The sequence below is a fragment of the Vitis riparia genome, chromosome 16 (genome assembly GCF_004353265.1).
Source record: "Vitis riparia cultivar Riparia Gloire de Montpellier isolate 1030 chromosome 16, EGFV_Vit.rip_1.0, whole genome shotgun sequence".
Taxonomy (NCBI): domain Eukaryota; kingdom Viridiplantae; phylum Streptophyta; class Magnoliopsida; order Vitales; family Vitaceae; genus Vitis; species Vitis riparia.
The window spans coordinates 22,310,294-22,333,226 of NC_048446.1; the positions used below are offsets into that span (position 1 = coordinate 22,310,294).

Genomic DNA, 22,933 nt, shown 5'->3' on the forward strand with positions numbered 1-22,933 from the left:
GAAGGAGCATGCTTTCTGTTATGGGAGGATGGCCAGCTGCATGCAGAGGAGAGGAGGGATACCTGTTTTTTCTGCCAGCTGCAGGGTAGTGGAGGCAGAGGCTGCCGTTGGAAGATTTTTTTTTGGAGAAGGAGCTGGGAAGAGGGGGTTTCTTTTTCAGCTATAGGGAGTGAGGGTTCCGGGGGCGGGGTTTTTGGAGAGAGTTCTGAGTTTCAGAAGGTGAGGTGCCTGGGCGGCCTGGAGATTTTTTTTTCTGGAGGGGAAGACACCAAACAGGAGTAACGGGAGAGAGCTTTTGGGAGAAGAAAAGAGAGGTATGGATACCATAAATCCTGGGATTTACTTTATCAGTGTATAGTCTTGTTATTTTTCTCTCAACAGTGGTGGTTGATTGTTTGATTATGTGTTTGATTTCATGATTCATGTTTGAGTTAATGGTTTAGTCCTGCTACATTCTTCACTTCTCTGATTGGTTTTGAGAGTGGCTCTGTTTTAGATTCACCATATATCATATAGAAATCTTTGTTTTGTTTTGTTTTGTTTGCAACTCCAAGGGATATTTAGCTTGATTTCACTCACCATCATCAAAGCCCGTTGATAAAAATACGGAACGTGGCTCGTATGAATTCCTTTTTGTTTCTACCATGTGTGCCCTGTTTTAGCTACCTTCCCCTGTTTCTGATATTGGTCCTGGTGAGCATCTATTTTCTCACCTCTGCCCGAAGGAGCAAGGAATTTCCAATAATATATTTCAGCAGTAATCCTGGGTCTCAATACCTCTGTTACGGTTCTGAGGTTATTTGCAAGCCTTGTAGAGTTTTGGTACCAGTGTCGCCGGTGCTATTATCGCCAGTGTCACCGTCGTCAGTTTCTCCACCGTCGTCTCCGTCCAGGGCTTTATCAAGGGGTTTATTAGCTTTTGCCATTATTGGATCAGTCGGGGCCTATTCGGGCATTTGCACCATAATTTATTGCTTGTGGACTGGAGTTTGTTGTGGGCACAAGAAAATCCACAACTCTGGGCAGCCAACAATTGCTGGAAGCAATTCTAATGGTGGTGCAAACTCAAATAGTGGCCCCCCCTTTCAGATCTTTGACCATCTAAAGGCCTTTCTCCACTTAGAACCATCTTTAAAATGCAATGCTAGTTGCACCCTAAGCCCACACGCGTGATCCCAAAACTGCATGGCTATTCACACCTCCGATATTCATACGTGCCTTCATCCCTCTTTGTGCATACTTATTATTACTTATCTAATTCTTTTTCTTTATTTCATTTTAAATAAATCCAATTTTAACAAATCAATCCTTCATTTTGTTTACTCATATATTTATTTATTTATCTATTATTATTATTATTATTATTATTATTACTTATCTAATTCTTTTTTTTCTTTATTTCATTTTGAATAAATCCAATTTTAACAAATCAATCCTTCGTTTTGTTTACTCATAGTATTTATTTATTTATCTATTATTATTATTATTATTATTATTATTACTTATCTAATTCTTTTTTTCTTTATTTCATTTTGAATAAATCCAATTTTAACAAATCAATCCTTCGTTTTGTTTACTCATAGTATTTATTTATTTATCTATTATTATTATTATTATTATTATTATTACTTATCTAATTCTTTTTTTCTTTATTTCATTTTGAATAAATCCAATTTTGACAAATCAATCCTTCATTTTGTTTACCCGTAGTATTTATTTATTTATCTATTATTATTGTTATTATTACTTATCTAATTCTTTTTCTTTATTTCATTTTGAATAAATCCAATTTTAACAAATCAATCCTTCATTTTGTCTACTCATAGTATTTATTTATTTATTTATTTATTATTATTATTATTATTATTTCTCATGTATTTTTCTATCCTCTTTTAAAAATCTCATTCCTTAAAGCCCAAGTCCTCAAAAATCCAATGTCCTAATTAAATTTTCAATCTCAAAATTTCTACTATTTTTTTTTTATTCGTTTAAACATTATTTTTGCTAATTAGTATCATTATCCCATACTTATTTACTTATTTATTTCAATCATTAAAATTCAATTCTTCAAAACCGGATTTCCAAATTTAACCTTGAGACTCAAAAATTCCACCATTCACTTTTATTCATTCAAATATCATCTTTGTGATCATTGTTATAAATTCCACGTTTACTTATTTCTTTCTTCTACAAATTCCAATAATTAGAGTCCAATTATTCAAAGATCCGACTTTCAAAATTAATTTTCAAAATCTCACTACTCACTTTCATCCATTCAAATATCACTTTCGTCAAAATCCGATTTTCCAATTTAATTTTTAATCTCACAAACCCCACTATTCACTATTCATCCGTCCAAATATCGTTTTGATTAATTAATAACATTATTCCATATTTATCCATTTATTTCTCTTAAAAATCTCAATCATTAAAGTCTAATTCTTCAAAATTCCGATTTTTAAATTTAGCTATCTAAAATTCCAAGTGTCCTATCTCCGAACTTAATTTTCAGTTCCTAATGTTCCGATTACCGTATTTACCCAGTTACTCATTTGTTATCATCATTATTTTTATTACCATTTTGTTTGTTCATTTCTAAAAAGTCCGCCTTCAAATGATCTTCGAGATTCCGATTTTGCAATTAAAATTTCAAATCTAATTTTCTCCCGAATAGTTTTAATTCCGCTCTGGCTTTCAAACAATCTTCCGCTCCTCTTGACTTTAATAAGCAAGAACGAATTTTCCGTAATTCCGAATAATGGAATTTATGGGATTAATTCATGCAATATAAATCGGGCTTTGGTAGGGGCCCAATATATGTGATTTCCTTATGATTGATTGATTGTTTGTTTGATTTAATTGCCATGCATGATTGATTTTATTCTGCTCTATGACATGCTCGAAATTATTCCTTAATTGTGCACTAACCTCACTTCTTGATAGCGCTTTATGGATCACTGCCCAGGTACGCATCCACATCCGCTCGGGTCATTTTCTATATGCATGTTTAGATCCTCACATGTGCATGATCACTCTGAGTATTCATTGATTCCCTCATCAATTGTCATGATTGCTTCATTTTATTAGTAGAGACCTGACTTTAGGGACTTAGAGGGATGCTACGGTCTTTACCGTACCTTCCCGATAAGTAACCTGACCCCCGAACCCGATCCGGTTTTTCACAGGCCGCCTTTTCCAAAATAAGGAGTCACACTTAGGGTTTTTCTTTCTTATTTTGTTTACCCTTTAAAAATAAAATAAAAATAAGTGGCGACTCCAAGTCATTTTTCTTAATCAATAAAAATCAAATTTTCGAATAAAATGAAAATCGAACTCGCCATCGAGTGGGAAACGAATGAGCCGAAAATGCGGGGTCCACAGGATGCTATACGGGACTGACCTTCAATGGTGCATGTGTCTCTCCTCCGTGTGCCCTCCTTGCGGTGAGATTTTACTATTTGTAAACTTTGTACATACTAAACCAAAAACATTCTGTTTAATTTTATCTAAATATTTCAAAGAAGCACTTTCAAAAAAGTTGTAGCTGCTCCACCAGAAAATGGAAATGATGCCAAGACTGCCTTGTTAGATTAAGGCAGGGAGTGTCAATTGTAAAAGATCATATAGAGTATAATACTGTATTCTTTCCTTTTAACTTTACCTACTCATAGCTACTGCTTCCAGCTTCATGATTCAACTTCTTATCATGGTGACGCAGATTTTCCATCAGAGTACCACTGGTATTGGATTGTAGAAGGTGAGACCTCTCTCTCCATCTCTAGATGCTTCATTTTCATTTGCCTATTTATAAAACTGTTTAAAAAAAACCTTCAATTATGTTTAATTTATTTTGTTATTTTGTGCAGGCATTCTGTTATATGGATTCGTTTTCATTGGTAAGACATTGTATTTCCTCATTGAAGTTGTGCTGAACAAAAGGAAACAACGTAAAGATGGAAAATATGGGATATGATTAGAAAACTTGTCTTGAAATGTAAAAGACAAGCCTTTCACCAGCATCTTGTCAGTTAATAAATAAAGAGGAAAACAAATTAAAAATAAGAGAAAACTGTAAAACTTAGCAAAATGGTACCACAGATTGAGCAATTGATGTTCTCCTGCTGATTTCTCTGTAATTTTTGTTTCCAGTTGCTATTGTTGCTGTGAGAACTTTGTTCGGGAGTCCATGTGTTGTGATATTTTTGATCTACAAATGGAGAAGGAGGAACTTATCCATGTACCATGCCATTGAGGAGTTCATTCAAGCTCAAAATAATCTAACACCGATAAGGTACTCTTACTCAAATATTAAGAAGATGACAAAAGGTTTCAAGGAAAAACTGGATGAAGGAGGCTATGGTTCGGTATACAAAGGAAAGCTTCGAAGTGGTCATTTCGTAGCTGTAAAAATGATGGCCAATTCCAAAGCCAATGGACAAGATTTCATTAATGAAGTTGCTACAATTGGAAGGATTCATCATGTCAATGTGGTGCAATTAATTGGATTTTGTGCCGAGGGATCGAAGCGTGCTCTTGTATATGACTTTATGCCTAATGGGTCTCTTGATAAGTACATATTTCCTGAAAAGGAAGGAAATAGCTCCTTATTAAGCTTAGAGAAAATGTATGAAATTTCTCTAGGGGTGGCCTATGGGATTGAATACTTACATCGAGGTTGTGACACCCAAATCCTGCATTTTGATATCAAACCTCACAATATTCTTCTTGATAAGAATTTCACTCCCAAGGTTTCAGACTTTGGCCTCGCAAAATCATATCCAACAGATCATAGTATTGTGTCCCTAACTGCAGCAAGAGGGACAAGGGGATACATGGCTCCAGAGTTGTTCTACAAAAACATTGGAGGAGTCTCATACAAAGCTGATGTTTATAGTTTTGGGATGCTGTTGATGGAAATGGCAGGCAGAAGGAAGAATTTGAATGTTTTTGCGGAGCATTCAAGCCAAATTTACTTCCCTTCCTGGGTTTACGAGCAGTTCAATGAAGGAAAAGACATAGAAATGGAAGATGCAACAGAGGAAGGAAAGGAGCTTTCAAAAAAGCTGATTATAGTAGCCTTATGGTGCATACAATTGAAGCCCAGTGATCGTCCTTCAATGAACAAAGTTGTGGAGATGCTTGAAGGAAATGTGGAGCTCCTGCAGATGCCTCCAAAGCCTCTTCTAACTCCACAAGAGGTGCCAGCTGAGGAACATGTAAACAACAAAAACCCGGCAGAAATGTCAATTAGTATCAGATAGTTGTGCCATATACTAAAAAAACTCAAAAGTAGACCATTAATCTTATTGATCCCCACCTATCTATGATAGAAAGAAGGGCATATATCAATATCTATTTTGATATACCCATCAAGAGACTTCTAAGTTATTTTGCTATGATTATCATTTGTCTGCCTCATATTGTGCTTTCCAGTTCAAGTTGTTTGAGATTTCTCATTTTTCTATTTCAATAAATTGCTGTCAGTTCTGTTGCTGCAATTGCATGTGAAACGAAAGAAATCACAAGAGAGTGGTGAAACCAAGTATAGCGAATGTTGATCAGTATGAAAATGGAGTAAATGCATGAAACATCATAAATTGAACGCTGAGTTCAATAACCTTGTTTTCACTCTGCATATATCCTTCACATCACTACATATCCAGGATAGGCTTTCTGAGCCCATCTGCAGCACATTATCATCCAGTGTAGATTTAGTAGAGGAAGCATTTTGATTTCATTTGATCTGGAGAGCTCAAATGAAATTATCCCAATTGTTTTTTTTTTACTACATAATATGGCGTAAATCCTAGTTTCCTTTTACATAATATGGCGTAATTACTACATAATTAGCATGTATTTAACATTCATGATACATAATATTTGTCTTTTTCTCGTGATGATAGTGCAAATTAAGAATCTTTAAAGATTGAATTTTCATGGCTACTTGAAGAAGCTGCCAAGGCACCTTCACAAACAAGATCAAATAATATCTTATTTGGTCAAAAAAGTTCTTTATTGCCTTCTTGAAATATAGAACACACTTTTTCAGAGAAATCTATAATTGAAAAGTTCATGACTTCTTCCCTTCATCACATTTCCTTAAATGCTGTCACTATCGTTGTTTATGTGCTTGAATATGCAATTTGCCAAGATAAAAAATATTGTTGTTTAATAAGTATCTCTCCTATTGATAAAAAACAACATAAATTGAATTTAATATGACAAATAATAAATTAAAATTAAAATACTTGGCAATTATAGCCTAACAAACTAAACTATCTTGGGGTCTCCAATTTTCTTGCAACTTGAAAATAGTGTGAAATAAGCTTTATTTATTGTCATAATCAACTACTTGATTTTTTTGTACATGAATAATTCACATTCAAGTAAAGCATACTCGTCTTTTGTTCATGATCAGATTCATTGTAATCCTTTGCAAGTCACATTTGGCGACTCAAGTCATTAGAAACTTTGGACTAAGAATAAGACAAGATTTACTAAATATGTGCACATAAAGAAAATTAAGGAACACTTTATCCAAAATTTATTAGAAGTGATTATATATATATATATATATATAACCACTTCTAGTAAACTTGAAATGCTACTTTCTATATAATTAAAATATTATTTTTTTTATAATTTTTTTAGAAATAGACGGCATGGTGTGGCATAATTCCAATTATTGATTCTCTTATTAATTGATTTTAAATTTTTATATGAATTGATATTATTACTATGTCTATTTGTGTAATTAGAAATCTTGTGTGTGAGATTGATGGAGACTTGATCATTATTGATATTGGAATATTAATTGAATCTATAGATAAAATAGAAATTTAATGTTGGGGATAATCACTTAGAGCACCTGTTCATTCTTCTCTAGGTAGTTCCATATATTGAGTAAGAATTAAAATATCTGAAATTAGATAAATATTGGTTGTTGAAATCTATGCACAAAAAAAAAAAATAATAATAGTAATTTTGTTTAATTTTAGGTAAATTTTGATAATTAATGTTTTTATATTTACAAATGATATTTATATCAACTCAAGAAAAAAGAACAAAATACAATACCAATGGCTATGAGTGTTAATTTCTTATTTTAAACTTAAAAATAATTAAAAAGACAACTTAACTCTACAACATTAAGTTATTAGAAAAATACTCAATTTAAAAAAATAGCTTTCAAACAAGTCTTTCATTTTCTTGTTTTATAAAAAGCAAAATAGGGTAGTAGAGCATATGAATGGAACTTTGTCAGAAAAAGTTCCATGTATGTTGTCAAATGGTAAATTGAGCAAAAAAAAAAAAAAAAAAAAAAAAAAACATTATAAATTCCAGCATCATTATGGCTGAGGGAGGAATGGATCGCTACTATAAAAGCTCATATAGCTGGGGAACGAATGGGTTGCTGCTATAAAAGCTCTTATAGGAATACAAGGCCCAATAGGCACAACCACATGGGCTGGGTTGCTGCTATGAAAGCTTTAATAGCAATTATGGCCCAATAGGCAGAATCACATGGGCTTGTCCTCGACCATAGAGCCACTATATAACCACTATCTCTCCTGCTCGGTTTAGACTGCTGGATCCACTGAGAGCGATGTCTTTTATCCTTCACTCTTCTTAGCCACCATTGAAGACCATTGAACTCTTCTCCCAAAGCCATAATACCCATCCTAATCACTGTATGTTTCTCCGACTAGATTGTTGTCGTCACTGACATCCTCATCACTGAGGGGGCTTAGATCAATGACCAACTCGCTCAACGACCAATTTCTTTAGCCACTTCATCGCCCACATCTTCCAGGTATTCTTTCAATTCCTTCCACGGCTTCACACTGTTATTCCTTTCTTTCTTTCTTTGATTTCAAATTAGGTTTCTTTTCATCACTTCTATTTCCTCCAATCTCTCTTTTTCTGGTTAGGGTTAGGGTTTGGGTTTGTGTTTGGATTCCCTGGTATATATTTACTAATTATTATGAGCATCAATCCCTCACCATACTTTCACATACCTCATCTCTGCACTCTTCTTCTTCTTTCCATTTTCATGTGCATTGAAGCTCAACTTGGAAGCAATGATTGCTCGTGTCCCTTCTCTTTTGTGTTTTTTTGTCTTCCGTGCATAAGATGAAGTTGAAAATTTTAGTGATATGAAATTCAATGCAGTCTGCTATTATTATAGTGCCTTGTATGCACCTAATGAAATCAAAGGCTATGGAAGCTTTGGATGGAGCAAAGCTCTTCATTTTGCACCCTAATTAGGATTCTACACTTTGACTCATCTTAATCTTGTTTCTTTTTTTTTTTTCATTTTATTTATCTATTTATTTATTTTTTATTTTGAATCCATCAGAGTAGTAACCCCCTTGGACTGCTTTTGTTCTTCATGTAAACACTAAGAAGAAGGGGAAAAATGAATATTAAGTTTATCGAAATTAATGGGTATGGACTAGAAGCATTTTGTCAAAAATCTGAAAATTCAGATGTTGAAAATCATGTCATTTGATCATATTTATCTCATGTACAATTGCTATTCAGAAGAAACATTTGATAGGTTTTGGGGTTTCTGCAATTTTGGAGGGAAAAGGCTTCCTAATTTACCTTCCTCAATTTTCATTTCTTAGGATTCAAGTGGTAATCTTAAATGGACTTCAACATTTGTTTTTCACCAACCATTCTTTTACTTCTATACAAATCCTGTTATCTCATGTATGGGGCAAATGCAATTTTGTGATTTTCTAACTTCTTAAAAATCAGGAATTGATTTTTTAGGCTCATTTTTTCATTTTTAATTCAGCTGATTGACATAAGCTTGATATTTGTTCTTTTGAGTGGAAAATTTGATGCTTATAGGAGAGACACTTTACTAATTTTATCTACTAGGTTGAAGGCATTTGCTTTTTCTTCCTGCCAATTTACTAATTATCAAATTCCTTTTCTTTCTGGTTGGTTTTTCCCTTTCCTTTTTGTTTTCATTTGAGGCCACCATATCTCAGGCAATTCATATCCTGAGAGAGTTAGCTACAAATCAAGGTATAATAGCCAAGATTGGCTTATAAATATCTGAGAATGATAATCTTACCATTCTTTCATTTTCTTTTGTTGAACACCCCTTTTCCTTAATGTAGAATATTTGAAACTCAATGGTACAAAGAGATACAAAACTCAGAAGCAGTTTTATATTTCACATATGTCATAGAGGTCTAATTGAAAGACCAATTGAAAGAATCAAACTTTGAATCTTAGGTGTTCGGTTATATGTTATAACATGTCTGACAGGTCTAATCCGCCTAATTTGGCAAATCAGATGTTAGCAAGATGAGGGTTAGCTTAGGAGGTCCCACAGTACATGGCAAGCCACTTGTGAGATTAAGCAGTCTGATTTGGAATACATTGTTTGGCTTCGCAAGTCAATACAAGGCAAAATTAAAACATTAATAATTTGATTTTAACCAAAATTGATGTCTTAACCACCATGTTTCCTTTCTAAATGAGTTAAGATGGTTCAATTTGAATGGATCCTAATTAATTGGGAGATTCAAATAAGGTCACTTGCTGTTAGAAATCATTGCGAAGAGGAACTAACACAAACTTTTGATCAAACTTTGCCCTGCATCATGTTTGGCCCTCGAACCCATATTTCACCTAATTGATTTGGTGGAAGAGGCTTCAATGTATCTATGCTAACTATTTGGGGTACATCTTTTTTTCTTTTGGTAGATGATTTTCTTTTTTGTTTTTTTTTTTCTTTGTTCCTTTTTGGTTTTCAAGTTACAAATCATTTAATCAAAGAAATGATAACCAAAATTTTTTTTACTTTTATTTTAATGTACCTTTATTTTTGGGTGCTAGGAATCTTGTCTAGTGTTTTTTTTTTTTTTTTTGTTTTTTCATGTTTTTTTTTCTAAAATATAATGTCTTCAAGTTCCATCAGAGAAGATTTCTAAAAATATAATGTAACTTCAAAGTTACATCAGAGAAAAAGAAAAAAAAATGCAATCCCCATCAAAGAAACAAAGATTCATTTAATGATTTCATCTTACTAGTCCCTCTATCCATATATCTGAAAGGGGTTTACTATTAAGCTTCTTGTTTAGCTATTTGCTAACATCAGCCAATTGCCAATTGTTTAGCAATTGGGGCTGCCATTTCTCCAACCTCATCATACAAAGGTGGACAATTTGATATCGGCTTACTGGTCTAGAAGAAACTTAATTTTTTTTTTCCCTTCTGTTCTTTTTTTTCATTTTTGATATTGAATATGCTAAAGTTAAATGTGATTGCTATGAAAGTGCATTACTTACAATAAGCATAAGAAAATTTAAAAAATGAATTTGTTTATGAACTTAATCTGTTCTATAGAGCAATTTTAACATGCAATGATTTTCCTTTCTTTCTTTCTTTCTTTCTTTTGATCATTGTATGAATTATTACAATAATAATAGTAATAAATAACAAGTAATAGTTTTTATAATATAAAGTTTTATGTGAAAAGAAATGCTTAAGAAATTAAGTTTTTTCTAAGAAACAAATGAAAAAAATGAGTGAAACAAAAAATACCTTTTTTTCTTGTATTCACATAATTGAAGTAGCCTAAAATGATAATTAAGTATATAGAGCATCTTCTTGAGTCAATTTTGGTCTTCAAATATTGAACTTGTGAATTTACTTGCTGGCTTTGTATTTAGACTGCCCTGAACTCAATGATTTGAATCTGAAATCCTGTTCAAATTTCCATGCAGGTATTAGTCTGATGCATTTCTCTGAGGTTATGATCTTTCCAAAATCCTCCCTGGTTAGATCATAAGTAGAATGAAAATTTTAGAGTCCTAAGTATGGCCTTTCTAAGGTTCTCTTTTAAAATACAAGTTAATAGGTTCATTATGTTGCATCACTAGTTTGTTATCTCTTAAATTCTATTATTATTATGTCCGCATTCCCTATTTTGACAAATTGAAAAATACCAGTAGACATTGCTTTATATTTTTATTATAAAGCAACCAGATTTTTTATTATACTAAAAACAATCTTTATATTTTGGTTTTTTAAATTAGGTGTTTATTACATGTTCCAGGCCTAAGCAGTTCAGTAATTTATTCTTTAAAGATGGTTTGTACTTATAAGTAGCTATCCAAGTCAAATAATCAGCAAATTAAGCTTAAGGTGAAAATTTTCAAATTACGAAAATTTTACATTTGTCAAAAGAAATGAAAAAAACCAAGTTCTTATGTGGAATGTTTATTTTTATTGATCTTAAAGGCTAAGTTCTTGGCCTGACTGTTGAAGAAGTTGTTGGACGGGTCTAAGCAGGTGAAGTTTGAAGCATTTAAAACAAATTAGAAGACATGTAGAATGATAATTATTTGCTAGTAATAATAGTTGTAGCCTCAACCTTCTTTTGTTTATGATATTAAGACAATCAGTTTTTGTTGATCAATAAAAACTTCAAACTTAATTTACAAATTTAAGGATTGGCCAAAATCTTTGGGAAAGTAATAAGACACTTGGAGACTTAGTTATCTCCTTACAAGGGCTGTAAATGAACTAATTATCATTCTTAGTCTATTTCATGCTTCATTGCAAATCTGAATTTTTCTTACTTGCTCTATTGTTGCCCAAATTTCTTTATCATTTTTCATTCTCTAATCATTCTGCCCAAGAATTTGAATAGAACCTCCAAATAATCATCCAAATTTTCAGCTCTTGACAAGCAACCACACTTGGACACTCATAGTTCCACTCTCCTTACAGTATAAGATTCTAAACTTAAGGAATTTTGATTTCTTGTTCAGTCTTATTGTCTACTTTGCATGTTATTGGTAAGATAATGGCAGGTCCACACAAGTGGAATGACATGAGTAAGGTACATGTTGCTACAAGGATGAGATGGAGACCAAAAAAATTCTATCACGATTTGAATTGTTGCCCAAAGCAGGTTCTCTTATTGCTAGGATATAACTCTCAAATTAAGCTCATTTGTAATGTATGGGAAAATTATATGCTAATAATGTCTGAAAGCTGATGGCTATGAGGTTTGTGTCTATATGAATGTGCTTTTGAGTTTTGAACCTTAATTTACAATCTAGAGATTAAATATGGAATCTTGTGTTTTTTACAAATGTTGGAGATGTTACAATATTAGAACTGTTGATTTTCTATGATGCCTTGATGTCTTTTGATAAACTTAGAATGAATTGTGGACTTGGGAAGGGAGGATTTCATCAATAAGCATGTAAGAAAACACCATTAGCATATGTCAGTATGAAAATTACTAAACTGGGGCATGAATACCAAAAAATGTAAACCTTGTACCTATAGTAGAATAATATGGATGTTCAAACTCTAGAAATCATGTGTTTTTCCTTTTTAAACTGATCCATGCATGGAAACATGAAAAAGATTGTTGAGGTTGTGGCCATTTACAATATATCCCTATAGGGATAAAGCAGCATCATAAAGAGAAAATTTGGAAAAGGTACACCCTTGGGCTAACCTAGAACTACAAGCTAGGACAAGAATTGGTCACAACCATGTACCTACAAAATCTACTTATAATTTCTAGGGAACTTCAGAGTGCATACACATGTGTGTGTATACATGCTTGGATGTATATATATGTTTACAAGATAAAAACAGAACCTTGTACTAGATGTAGGCAAAGGTATTCACTAGATACAAAAATTTCCTTGTGTCACTTGTTGAGACCAGAGAAATACCTATTTGGATGTGGTGATTAGATTTCAACATAGCCTTCTTGATGGTTTGGTTCTTGAATTATGAGGTGGTGGTGTCTGTTGTACCCTTAAATTTTACTCCGTATCAAGTAATTACTAATTTATGGAGGCAAAAATTCCTTGTATCATGAAAGGAATAGCAGTTTCTTGTTGATACTATTTTGTTTGGATGTTGGGTTCCTATATTGTTCAAAATGTGATTTTGATTGCCTGATTGTTGCAACTCACATTTCATATGTTGTTTGTATTATGCTTGTAGGGTAAAATGATACTATTGGATATTGGACTTGCTGAGAAACGAATACATCATTCTACTCTCAATGGTAATAATAGCCTGCCTAGTGTAACATAATTGATAATATCATGGCCTCACCCCCTAGTCCCAGTTGGTTTCTTTAGTTTTTGTCCATGAATGACACTTTATTCAAATAAGCATTGGTGTGCTGTTACTTGTGTAATCTTTTTTCTTATTCATAGAAAAAGTAACTATTTAAATATGTTGTTCTATGTACTCATGGATCTCTGTTAACAAAACATCAAATCTCAAAGCTTCTTGGCCTTTCTTTTCGAGTGTCAAGTCATTTTCTCAATATGTTGATCTAAAAAATCTCTTTTGTGTTCCTGCAGGTTTGTTTTGTAGATGCTAATTGGGACTCACCATCTGTATATATCCATTGTATGATTCTATTATTTTTGGTTGGAAAAAAGGTTTATAATGGATATCATGTTCAGGGGAAGGATACCTATGAGTTTTGTATTTCTCCAAATTTTGGAATATTACCATGAAACTTTTGTGTCAATCTTGAAGGGGTTAGCCCTTTTCTTTTTCTGTTTACCCAATCTACACTTGCTATTGGTGTTGAAAGGGATCCAGAAAAAATTGCCATTCAGTTATGAGGTGGTTAGGATAAGGTTAAGCTGCTATTGTAGCATGAAATTGCATGTAATATCAAAAGAAAGATTATGCTTAACTCAAATTCTCAGAAGAAAAATGTTTTTGATCCACACCATTTTTATAGTGTTTTGAAGGATTTAATGGGGAACCTCACAAATGAGCCTCACAAAATATTAATAATGATAACCTATAGCTGCGACCAATTCCAAAATGCGACTATACGCCTTTTAACAGGGGCCAAAAACAAGATGCAGTTGTAAGAACCATTTGTTGCACTTTACTGTGGTTGCTATTATTACTTTAACTTGTGTTTACGGTCACCTTCACAACTGCAACTATAAGAAGTAGTTGCACCACCTATGCTACACCATGTGGTGGTCAGCTTGGTGTGCAACCATAATTTGCAGCCATACCATTTCTAACCTCTAATGAGGGTCACTAGCCGTTGCTATAAGACATTATTCCTGTAGTGCTCCCTCTTACTATTTGGCTTGGTTAATATCCTACAAGTTTGAAAATTTTGGGTATATGGTTTCTAGAGATGCATTTGAAGTTCATTTGTTAGAGAATATTTGAATTTTGGGAGTTGGTAGTGGAGTATTAATTTTCCAAGGTTGAGATTTGTTGGTTTTTGGTGTAAGTAGTATTCGTTAGTTTAGGGATTCCTTGTCCCACATGGATTATGAATTGGTTTGGTCAATGCTTGGAGGCTTATATATAAGCCCATGTCCTTTTAGCTATCTTAGTGGCTTTAACCAATATTAGTATAAAGAAAGCTCTTTGCCAAGTAAGAGCCTCCTAGTTCGATATTCTTCAATTTTGTAATTTTCTAATTTAAAAGTAATGAATTGATTGCTATTTCCCAAGGACATAGGTAAGACACTCTTATGGTACATCATAAATATTGTGTCCTTTCTTTTATCTTTATTAATCTTGTTGCTTTTCTTTCTACTTAGAGTTAGTTTACTTTGTTTTCTATTATATATATTTGGTGTTATTTAAGTCATGTGAGACTATGCAATACGACAATAATCATTTGAGTCCTATGGTGTGCATTAAAGCAATAATCAGTTGAGTACTATGGAACTAGGCCTTAAAACATTAATTGGTATTCCTGTTTGGTGCTATTTGAATCATATAGACATAGGTAATAATTATTACATGTTTATATGTTGTTGCTAGGGTACCATGCCAATGCCTCAAGACAATATTACATTATATGGACCTTGCAAGAGAGTTATAACCCATACATCTAATCCAAATTACAAACATATGATATCATAGGAGATAGCATGCAAGTGGAAAAATGCTACACTACCTTCCATCTAATGTAATTGTACCCAGGGAATTGCACAACGAAATTGGTGCTTCTATTGGATTGCTCATATGATCCTCAACTAACATTTCCTCAGAGTATAGAGTAGGCTTCGGAGGCATTTCTAATAACTCAACCTCTCCTTCCAACATCTCCAAGGCTTTGCTCATTGAAGGACGGTTTATGGGCTTCATCTGTATACACCATAGTGCAACTATCACCATTTTCCTAACCAACTTCTTTTCATCTTCAGTGGCATCTCCCAAGTCTATGTTATCCCCTTGATCATATCTGTCATAAATCCATGATGGAAAATATATTTGACTCGAATGCTCTGCATTTGCATTCACATTCTTTCTTCTCCCCACCATCTCCATTAACAACATTCCAAAACTATAAACATCAGCTTTGTAGGAGACACCTCCAATATTTTTATAGAATAATTCTGGAGCAATATATCCCAGTGTTCCTCGTGCGGCAGTGAGAGACACCATACTTTCATCTGTTGAATACAATTTTGCAAGGCCAAATCTGAAACTTTTGGTGTAAAGTCTTCATCAAGAAGAATATTGTGTGGCTTGATATCAAAATGTAGAATTTGCATGTCACAACCTTGATGTAAGTATTCAATCCCACCCCCACTCCAAGTGCAACCTTATACAACCTTCCCAGCTCAAAAAAGTGTTATTTTCTTCTTTAAGAAAAATAAACTTATCAAGAGAACCATTGGGCATGAAGTCATATATAAGTGCCATTTTGATCCCTGTACACAAAATCCTACAAGTCTCACCACATTAACATGATGAATTCTTCCTATTGTTGCAACCTCATTGATGAAATCTTGTCCATTAGCTTTTGACATGACCAACACTTTCACAGCTACAATGCGACCACTTCGAAGTTTTCCTTTATATACAAGCCAAAGCCTCCTTGACCTAATTTATTCGCAAAGTTATTAGTCATCTTCTTTATGTTTGAATACGAGTACTTGATTGGTTGGAGATTTTTGTGACTCCGTAAGAATTCTTCAATATTATCATCAAATGATAGATGTCTCCGGTGGAACTTGTAAATCAAATAGGCAAATAGGCACAACATCCCGAGCATAGTCCTTCCTATGACTAAACACAAATCAAATGTAAAAAAAAATGAATATTTTAAGAAAAAAGAACAAGATATCAAAAACAAAGTTAAATCTAACAAATACAGATGGTAGGAAAAACTATTCTACCTTCATATCAAGTAAAACACTAAGTTGTTGTGTTTTTAGAGAGCCATATGAAATAGCTACTTTAACAATCACTCTATAGTGTACTGTTGCTTGGGGAGCAATTTGACGGAAGTATTGGGGCCTTGGATAAGAAGACCTCAGTTTCAATTCATTGTTTTGACTTCTTTATATGTTAGTGGAGTTGAATTACATTTAAAATTGGGAGAAAATTTTGAATTACATCTAAATTGATTTTGCTTTGTACAGTCAAACAAAGCAAAATCAATTTGAAGTTCACTATACAACCTTCAAATGCAAGAATTCCAAGATTTTTCAATCAACTCTTTACAATATTGTTTTTGCAAAAAATTAGTAGTTGAAATTTAGGAGGCTTACCACTAATACGCAGTATCCAGCCACCTAGTAAGGAAGAGATGTAACAAATTAAAAATATGGACTAATATAAGTGAGAGACATAAATAATACTAGAAAAGGAGACATGTAAGTGAAGAAAGCCTTACCAATCATCGAGGTTTTGCAGGATAGTGATTTTCGCAATGATCAAATAATTCTTCTTGAAGTCCTATATCAAACCATCCGTGCCATGTTAGTCACAAGGAAGAATGCCCATGATCACCTAAATTTTAAATTTTTTGAGAAGCAAGAAATGGAGAGATTTATTAAGATGAAAGAACTCTAAATAAATCTTTTGTCTTATTCTCATGAGAAAATAATAATTGCAAGTAGCAACCTTACCTTGGAATTTTAAGGTGTAGGGAGAAAGTAACCCCCCTGTTAACAATGAAAGTTTGATTTGTAAAAAATTAGGAAAAATGACAAAAATAAAGATTTTATTTGAAAGAAACTTCTAATTGAAGCCTTACTAATAAAGGGAAGCAATAAATCATTGGTTTTAAGCTTCCAAAGCCCTGCAAGATTAAACCAAACCAGCGAAATTAGGGATAAAAATTGAAGATCACTTCTGCAAGGAAGATGGTTAGTATAAAATCACATTTCCATGAAAGCATGCACTGTAATCCCAACTCCAAAGATCAAGTATGAAAGCAGGCACTATAAGATTATAAGATGGTTATCTTATAATTTCTTTACTCACAATTTTTCTCTGAAGTGTCCGGACTATATTCGTTCCTTGACTCCTGGCATTTAAAGCCGGCATTCCCAAAGAAATGTTCATAGCGGCAATATAGCCCTTCCATTTTGCATTGGTGGTCGCAGAAGTGAGACAAAAATGAAAGCTGAAGCCCCAGAAGCAGGTAATCTTGCAAATCTGACATTGAAAGGTTGCTGGGCTCTGGAAATGCCTTCAATGGTTGAATAATCATATATGTGCCGATGGTGCATGAATACGGAATATCTCCCAGGAACACATTGTATCCGACTACTGCATAAGCGTATGTTGGTGATGAGGAAGAGGAATAGCCTGTAGTGTTGCATGGAATTATAGGAATATAGTTATCGTGGGTGTTTGACTGCTCACAGTTCATCAAAACTATTGTATAGGATATTGGTTCAGAAGGCGAAGGAGAATAAACAGCTCTCCATTTAAAAGGCCAATAATATGGAGATTCATAGTTATACTCAGTGTAATATGCACCAATGGAATGAAGAGGACTGGGGATCAAACAGTTGTCCTTCTTTCGCCCAGGATCCACTACCCGAATTGTATAATTATGGTAGTTGATCTGGGTAACTAAGTATTTCCCTCCGTACAGGTTTATCATAGTACGATTGTTTTCACAAATCAATTCATACTCAGGGTAACCGCAGCTGGGGGGATCGTCTTGTAATCGAAAAGGGTAGGAAATGTTCCTCATATCTCCGCAGGAAGAGGGGCTGCATCTCTGGTACTTGTGATGCTTAGCAACACAAACTGAAAGGAAGCAGGCATGGATGACTACTGTCATGAGGCCTACTCCCACGAGTTGTGCCTCCCTTAACATTATCAACTTTGAGAGAGAGAGAGAGAGAGAGATGCTCTGTTTTGGGTTGTGAGTTCCAGAGAGAGTGAAATACTCTGTTTTAATTGCAGCTTTCTTCAACATATTACTCTTCCTTCAACATGGACCACACTTTCATCCAGCCAACTGTGAGCTTCCCATTATTTAGAATCACTCTATTAAATATTCGAATTGTTTATGTTTTAAATATTACATAATTTTTAGGTTTCAACGATGGGAAAAGGATAAAGAAGTATCATTTTTATCACTTACCTTCTTTCTTTACTCATACGGCCTGTTAGTAAATACTGATAGACCAATTTTCTACAATTTGTTCAAGTAAATTTTAAATTCTGAGATAAAACTAAACTTTTATTGTAGCAATCCTCCATCTTTTTTGTATCCCCTAAAAGCACCTGCTTCCCAAACAAACAAAGTTCTTCTCCCTTTGTACAAAATTTTCAAATCTAGTTACATATATATAAAGTAGGTGAGAAGCAGGGCAGATTAAAACTATAGAGATAAGCAGTCGCTTAAAAATGGGCATCTCTTTATTCTTCTTCTTCTTGTTTATGGGATTGTTTGCAGAGATTAATGGAAGGAGCCAAGATGAAGAGTGCAAGGCGTCAAGGTGCAGTCACCATGGTCCAGTCATCCCGTTTCCGTTCTGGCTAAAACACCAGTCAGACCACTGTGGATATCCGGAGTTTGAGTTATCATGCTCAGAAAATAAGCAGACCATACTAGAGCCCCCATATTCATTAAAACTCTCCGTGGAGAAGATAAATTACACTTCTCAGGAAATTATAGGCCGACCCGATTATTGCCATCGCAGGAAGTTTCAAAACTTTAATTTATCTGCCTCTCCCTTCCAGTTCACGGAGTCCTACTTAAGGAGCTTCTCCTTTTTCAGTTGTTCAGAAAATAAAGCAAAGTCATATGGGCTTAAGTCTATCCCTTGCAGTTTTCTCTCAAGTGACCCAGTTTATGCCATTGAGTCCAGCTCTTCTCTCGATTTCACCAACTTATCCTCTTGCCGGAAGGTTTTCAAGGCTACACTCCCACATTATATATTTTATGGGGAAAACCATATTTCTATGAACTGGTCAATCCCAATGTGCGGAAATTGTGAAGCAAAAGGAAAGAAGTGTCAGCGGAAGAAGAGTAATAGCACAGAACCCGAAATCGAATGCATTGATAAACCAGCAAAAGGTAATAAACCCTGCTTCTTCATCATTTTCGCCTTTCAAGCCCGTTCATATCTCCTACTATGATTTTAATAGACTTGTTTTAGGGATTATGCTTGTTATAGATCTACCATATGCAAAGGATATTTTATTTGGTATTTCTTATGTATGCTCTGTTTGTACCATATTTGGTATTATTTATTCACTACAAGCTAGCTACAACATTAGGCTTGGCTAAAACAATTGAACCTCCAGAAAGGATTGCAAAGCCTAAGGCTAAAATCCAAAAACACCAACAAAAATTAATGTTACCTCATGATCATCATACAATCTATTGTGATTTTATTAATTAAAAAAAAATATAAGCTAATGAGTTTATCATCTTTTATAGGTGCTCCGATAGATTATAAAATGGTCCTTACAGGTGATTTTCTATTCACCTATATATATTCATCTTTTTGTCACAATGAGGGTGACATTATGATTCTTAATTTGTTTCTTCTTTTTTCATTTGCTTACAAATAACCATTTTTCCTACTTGCAGAAGTAATCCTTGGTTTCCTTCACCTCTCGTTGGGAATATTTATAATCTTTATTGTCTATCGCTCCAATAAATTAAAAAGAGAGCATAAAATAAATATTCAAAGGTTTTTGGAAGATTATAAAGCTCTCAAGCCCTCAAGGTATTCTTATGCTGATATTAAGAAGATCACAAATAATTTCAAGGACAAATTAGGTCAAGGAGGTTACGGGACTGTTTATAAAGGAAGACTCTCAAATGAAGTTTTTGTTGCAGTAAAGATTCTTAATGATTTCAAAGGGAATGGGGAAGAGTTCATTAATGAAGTGAGAACAATGGGTACTATTCATCATGTTAATGTGGTTCGTTTGGTCGGGTTTTGTGCAGATGGATATAAACGAGCTTTAATTTGTGAATTCTTACCAAATGACTCATTAGAAAAGTTCATATTTTCAACATTTGGTAACAATCGTTCACTTGGTTGGTGTAAGCTTCATGATATTGCTATAGGCATAGCTAAAGGAATTGAGTATCTTCACCAAGGTTGTGATCAAAGAATCCTCCATTTTGATATCAAACCTCATAATATTTTGCTTGATCACAACTTTAATCCGAAGATCTCTGATTTTGGTTTGGCCAAATTATGTTCTAAGGAACAAAGCACAGTATCTGTGACAGCAGCAAGGGGGACCATGGGCTATATTGCACCAGAAATGTTATCCAGAAATTTTGGGAGTGTGTCTTATAAGTCAGATGTTTATAGTTTTGGTATGTTATTGCTTGAAATGGTAGGAGGAAGGAAGAATATTAATGTTACGGTAGAAAACATTAGTCAAGCATACTTCCCAGAATGGCTCTATAATCATTTGGATCAAGAGCAAGAGGTACACATCCGAATTGAGGAAGAAAATGATACTAAAATAGCAAAGAAGCTAAGTATCATAGGACTTTGGTGTATTCAATGGTATCCATCAGATCGCCCTTTGATGAAGGTTGTGGTTAGAATGTTGGAAAGAGAAGAAGACAATTTAGTCATGCCTCCTAATCCTTTTGCATCTATGGGACAAACAAGCACAAGTGTTAAAAGACGCAAAGCATTTGTCCAACCAGGGTTGACAGTCATATCAGAAATAGAATAAAAAATTGTCGATTATATGTGTGTAATTTAGGGAATAATCATGTTGTAATAAAGAGTTGTAATGTAATCTTTTTATTTATTGCTACATTTGAAATTCATGTTTGTAAAATAGGGCACTTTTGAGGCTCAAATTTTGTTACTTTTGAAGAGTTGTGGTTGACACATTAATTTTTCCTTTCCTTGCACTAACTTAATTAGGCCTTCTAGGAAAAAAGATTTTGTAGTTGGATTTCAAAAAATAAAAACAGTGGAATACACTTGTTCTCCAAAGAGACTGGCTCTAAAGTTAGATAAGCATCATTCTTGGATGGAGCTTCAATATCAAGGTGGTTGAGGATCAAGGTCAGGAGGAGTTGAGAAAAAAGGGAAAATCTTGCAAACTAGAGCTGTGCATGATGGAAAGGAGAAAATGAGACATGGAGGAATTTTCATAGCTAGGCTTGTTCCCATGTGATTTTCTACTTTGTGACTTGCAAAGATCTCCCAACATGCAAATTGAGATAGAAAAGGATATTACTACAACATTATTGGATTTATCTCACAACATAGATAATGAATTTCAAAATGAGGATACATAAATTAATTAATTTTTTGGTTTGTCTTGCTTCACTGACATAAAAGCCACCAAATTAAAAAGTTAAGCACTATTAGAGAAGTTTTTTAGTCCACATCTCCAAATTCCAAAATTAGTTAATTGATTTTGATTACTAATGAGTCTTAAACCTTCTTGACGGAGCCTATAAAATTAGATCTTTCAAGTTGGTTTGCACTATGTATGATGATGGGGCCACTTTGGTGCAAGTCATTCCTAAGGTAGAGCCTCTTGCTCTGCACGAAAAGGATTGCAGGGAATTAAGCTCAATCTTTCCATAATTGTAATAATAGCTTCCTCTATATGAATGTTGGGAACATGTAAAGTGATCAAACTAGTGTCAATCATATATATATATATATATATATAATGTTTTGTAGTTAGTCAAGCATGGTGACATGTTTAATTACAAACTTAGCTACTTCACTTTAACAAGACATGCCCACATGCTTGTGAAAGGAGGAAGTCCTTTCGAGTTGTTATCTGATTAGCATTTGAAATCAGTATTTTTCCATATATAAAAATGAGTTTTTGAATAACTTTTGAGTTCAAATCATTATATTTTAATTTAAATATATGCTAAACTCCAAATTGAAGACTAATGTTTACATCTAGTGAATAATGCAAGGAAAAAGAGGAATTTCAATATATAAGAATGGGTTTCAACACCACTTCGATACAAGGAAGTAGAGTTAATCGGGATATAGTGAGTTTCAGGTGTTATTAAAATGAATTTTAATATCGGGCAATACACAAATTTAATACCAGGATATCATTTTGATACAAGAAATGCATTTTGATACCACTGTATAGGTATTGAAATCATTGATTGCAATTGCTTTAAGATCCAATAAGTTTAGGAGTTTATCGAAATGGATTTCGGTGCGATAACTAAATTTTGATACCATTTCGATACATTGAAGGTACCGAAATTTCCCTACAAAAGCATTCCAAAAATACAAAAATTTTGAAGGATTATCGAAATGAATTTTGATACCTTATGATACCATTTTGATACATAGTGATACATTGAGATACAATTTCGATACAAGGAGCAAAATTTCGATACATGTACATGAAGATACAATCTGATGCATGTCGATATCAATCCAATACAATATTGGAAACATACCAAAGGTCCACAAGGTTTAGGCATTTGTTGAAATGCATTCTAGTACCTCTTTGGAGGTATTGAAATTTCCAATATGAGTTGCGATTTCCAAAATTTTACTCCAAGACTTCTCCATTTGACTCTTTTGCATATTTTTTTTTTATATATTTTAGGAATTTTAATTATGTTGTCTTTTTTATGTGGTTATTAAATTTCACTCACCTCCCTTGAGATTTGTGTTAAACACACCTAGGTACCATGAGTTTA

At 33.6% G+C, this 22,933-nt stretch overlaps 3 protein-coding genes and 1 pseudogene across 3 annotated transcripts; 2 read left to right on the forward strand and 2 right to left on the reverse strand.

Annotated features, from left to right (window-relative positions):
- The first annotated feature begins 3,731 nt into the window (after positions 1-3,731).
- Positions 3,732-5,550, forward strand: LOC117933617 (rust resistance kinase Lr10-like). Its single transcript, XM_034855070.1, has 3 exons — positions 3,732-3,757; positions 3,867-3,896; positions 4,150-5,550. The coding sequence occupies exon 3, from the start codon at positions 4,236-4,238 to the stop codon at positions 5,259-5,261; it is 1,026 nt and encodes a 341-aa protein (XP_034710961.1). The 5' UTR covers positions 3,732-3,757; positions 3,867-3,896; positions 4,150-4,235; the 3' UTR covers positions 5,262-5,550.
- Positions 5,551-14,949: 9,399 nt separating this feature from the next.
- Positions 14,950-16,564, reverse strand: LOC117933417 (annotated as a pseudogene).
- A 702-nt stretch (positions 16,565-17,266) lies between these two features.
- On the reverse strand, positions 17,267-18,223 carry LOC117933419. The gene has a single exon (XM_034854776.1). The coding sequence runs from the start codon at positions 18,221-18,223 to the stop codon at positions 17,267-17,269; it is 957 nt and encodes a 318-aa protein (XP_034710667.1).
- A 434-nt stretch (positions 18,224-18,657) lies between these two features.
- LOC117933420 (rust resistance kinase Lr10-like) lies at positions 18,658-20,964 on the forward strand. Its single transcript, XM_034854777.1, has 2 exons — positions 18,658-19,330; positions 19,850-20,964. The coding sequence occupies exons 1-2, from the start codon at positions 18,658-18,660 to the stop codon at positions 20,962-20,964; spliced, it is 1,788 nt and encodes a 595-aa protein (XP_034710668.1).
- The last annotated feature ends 1,969 nt before the right edge of the window (positions 20,965-22,933 follow it).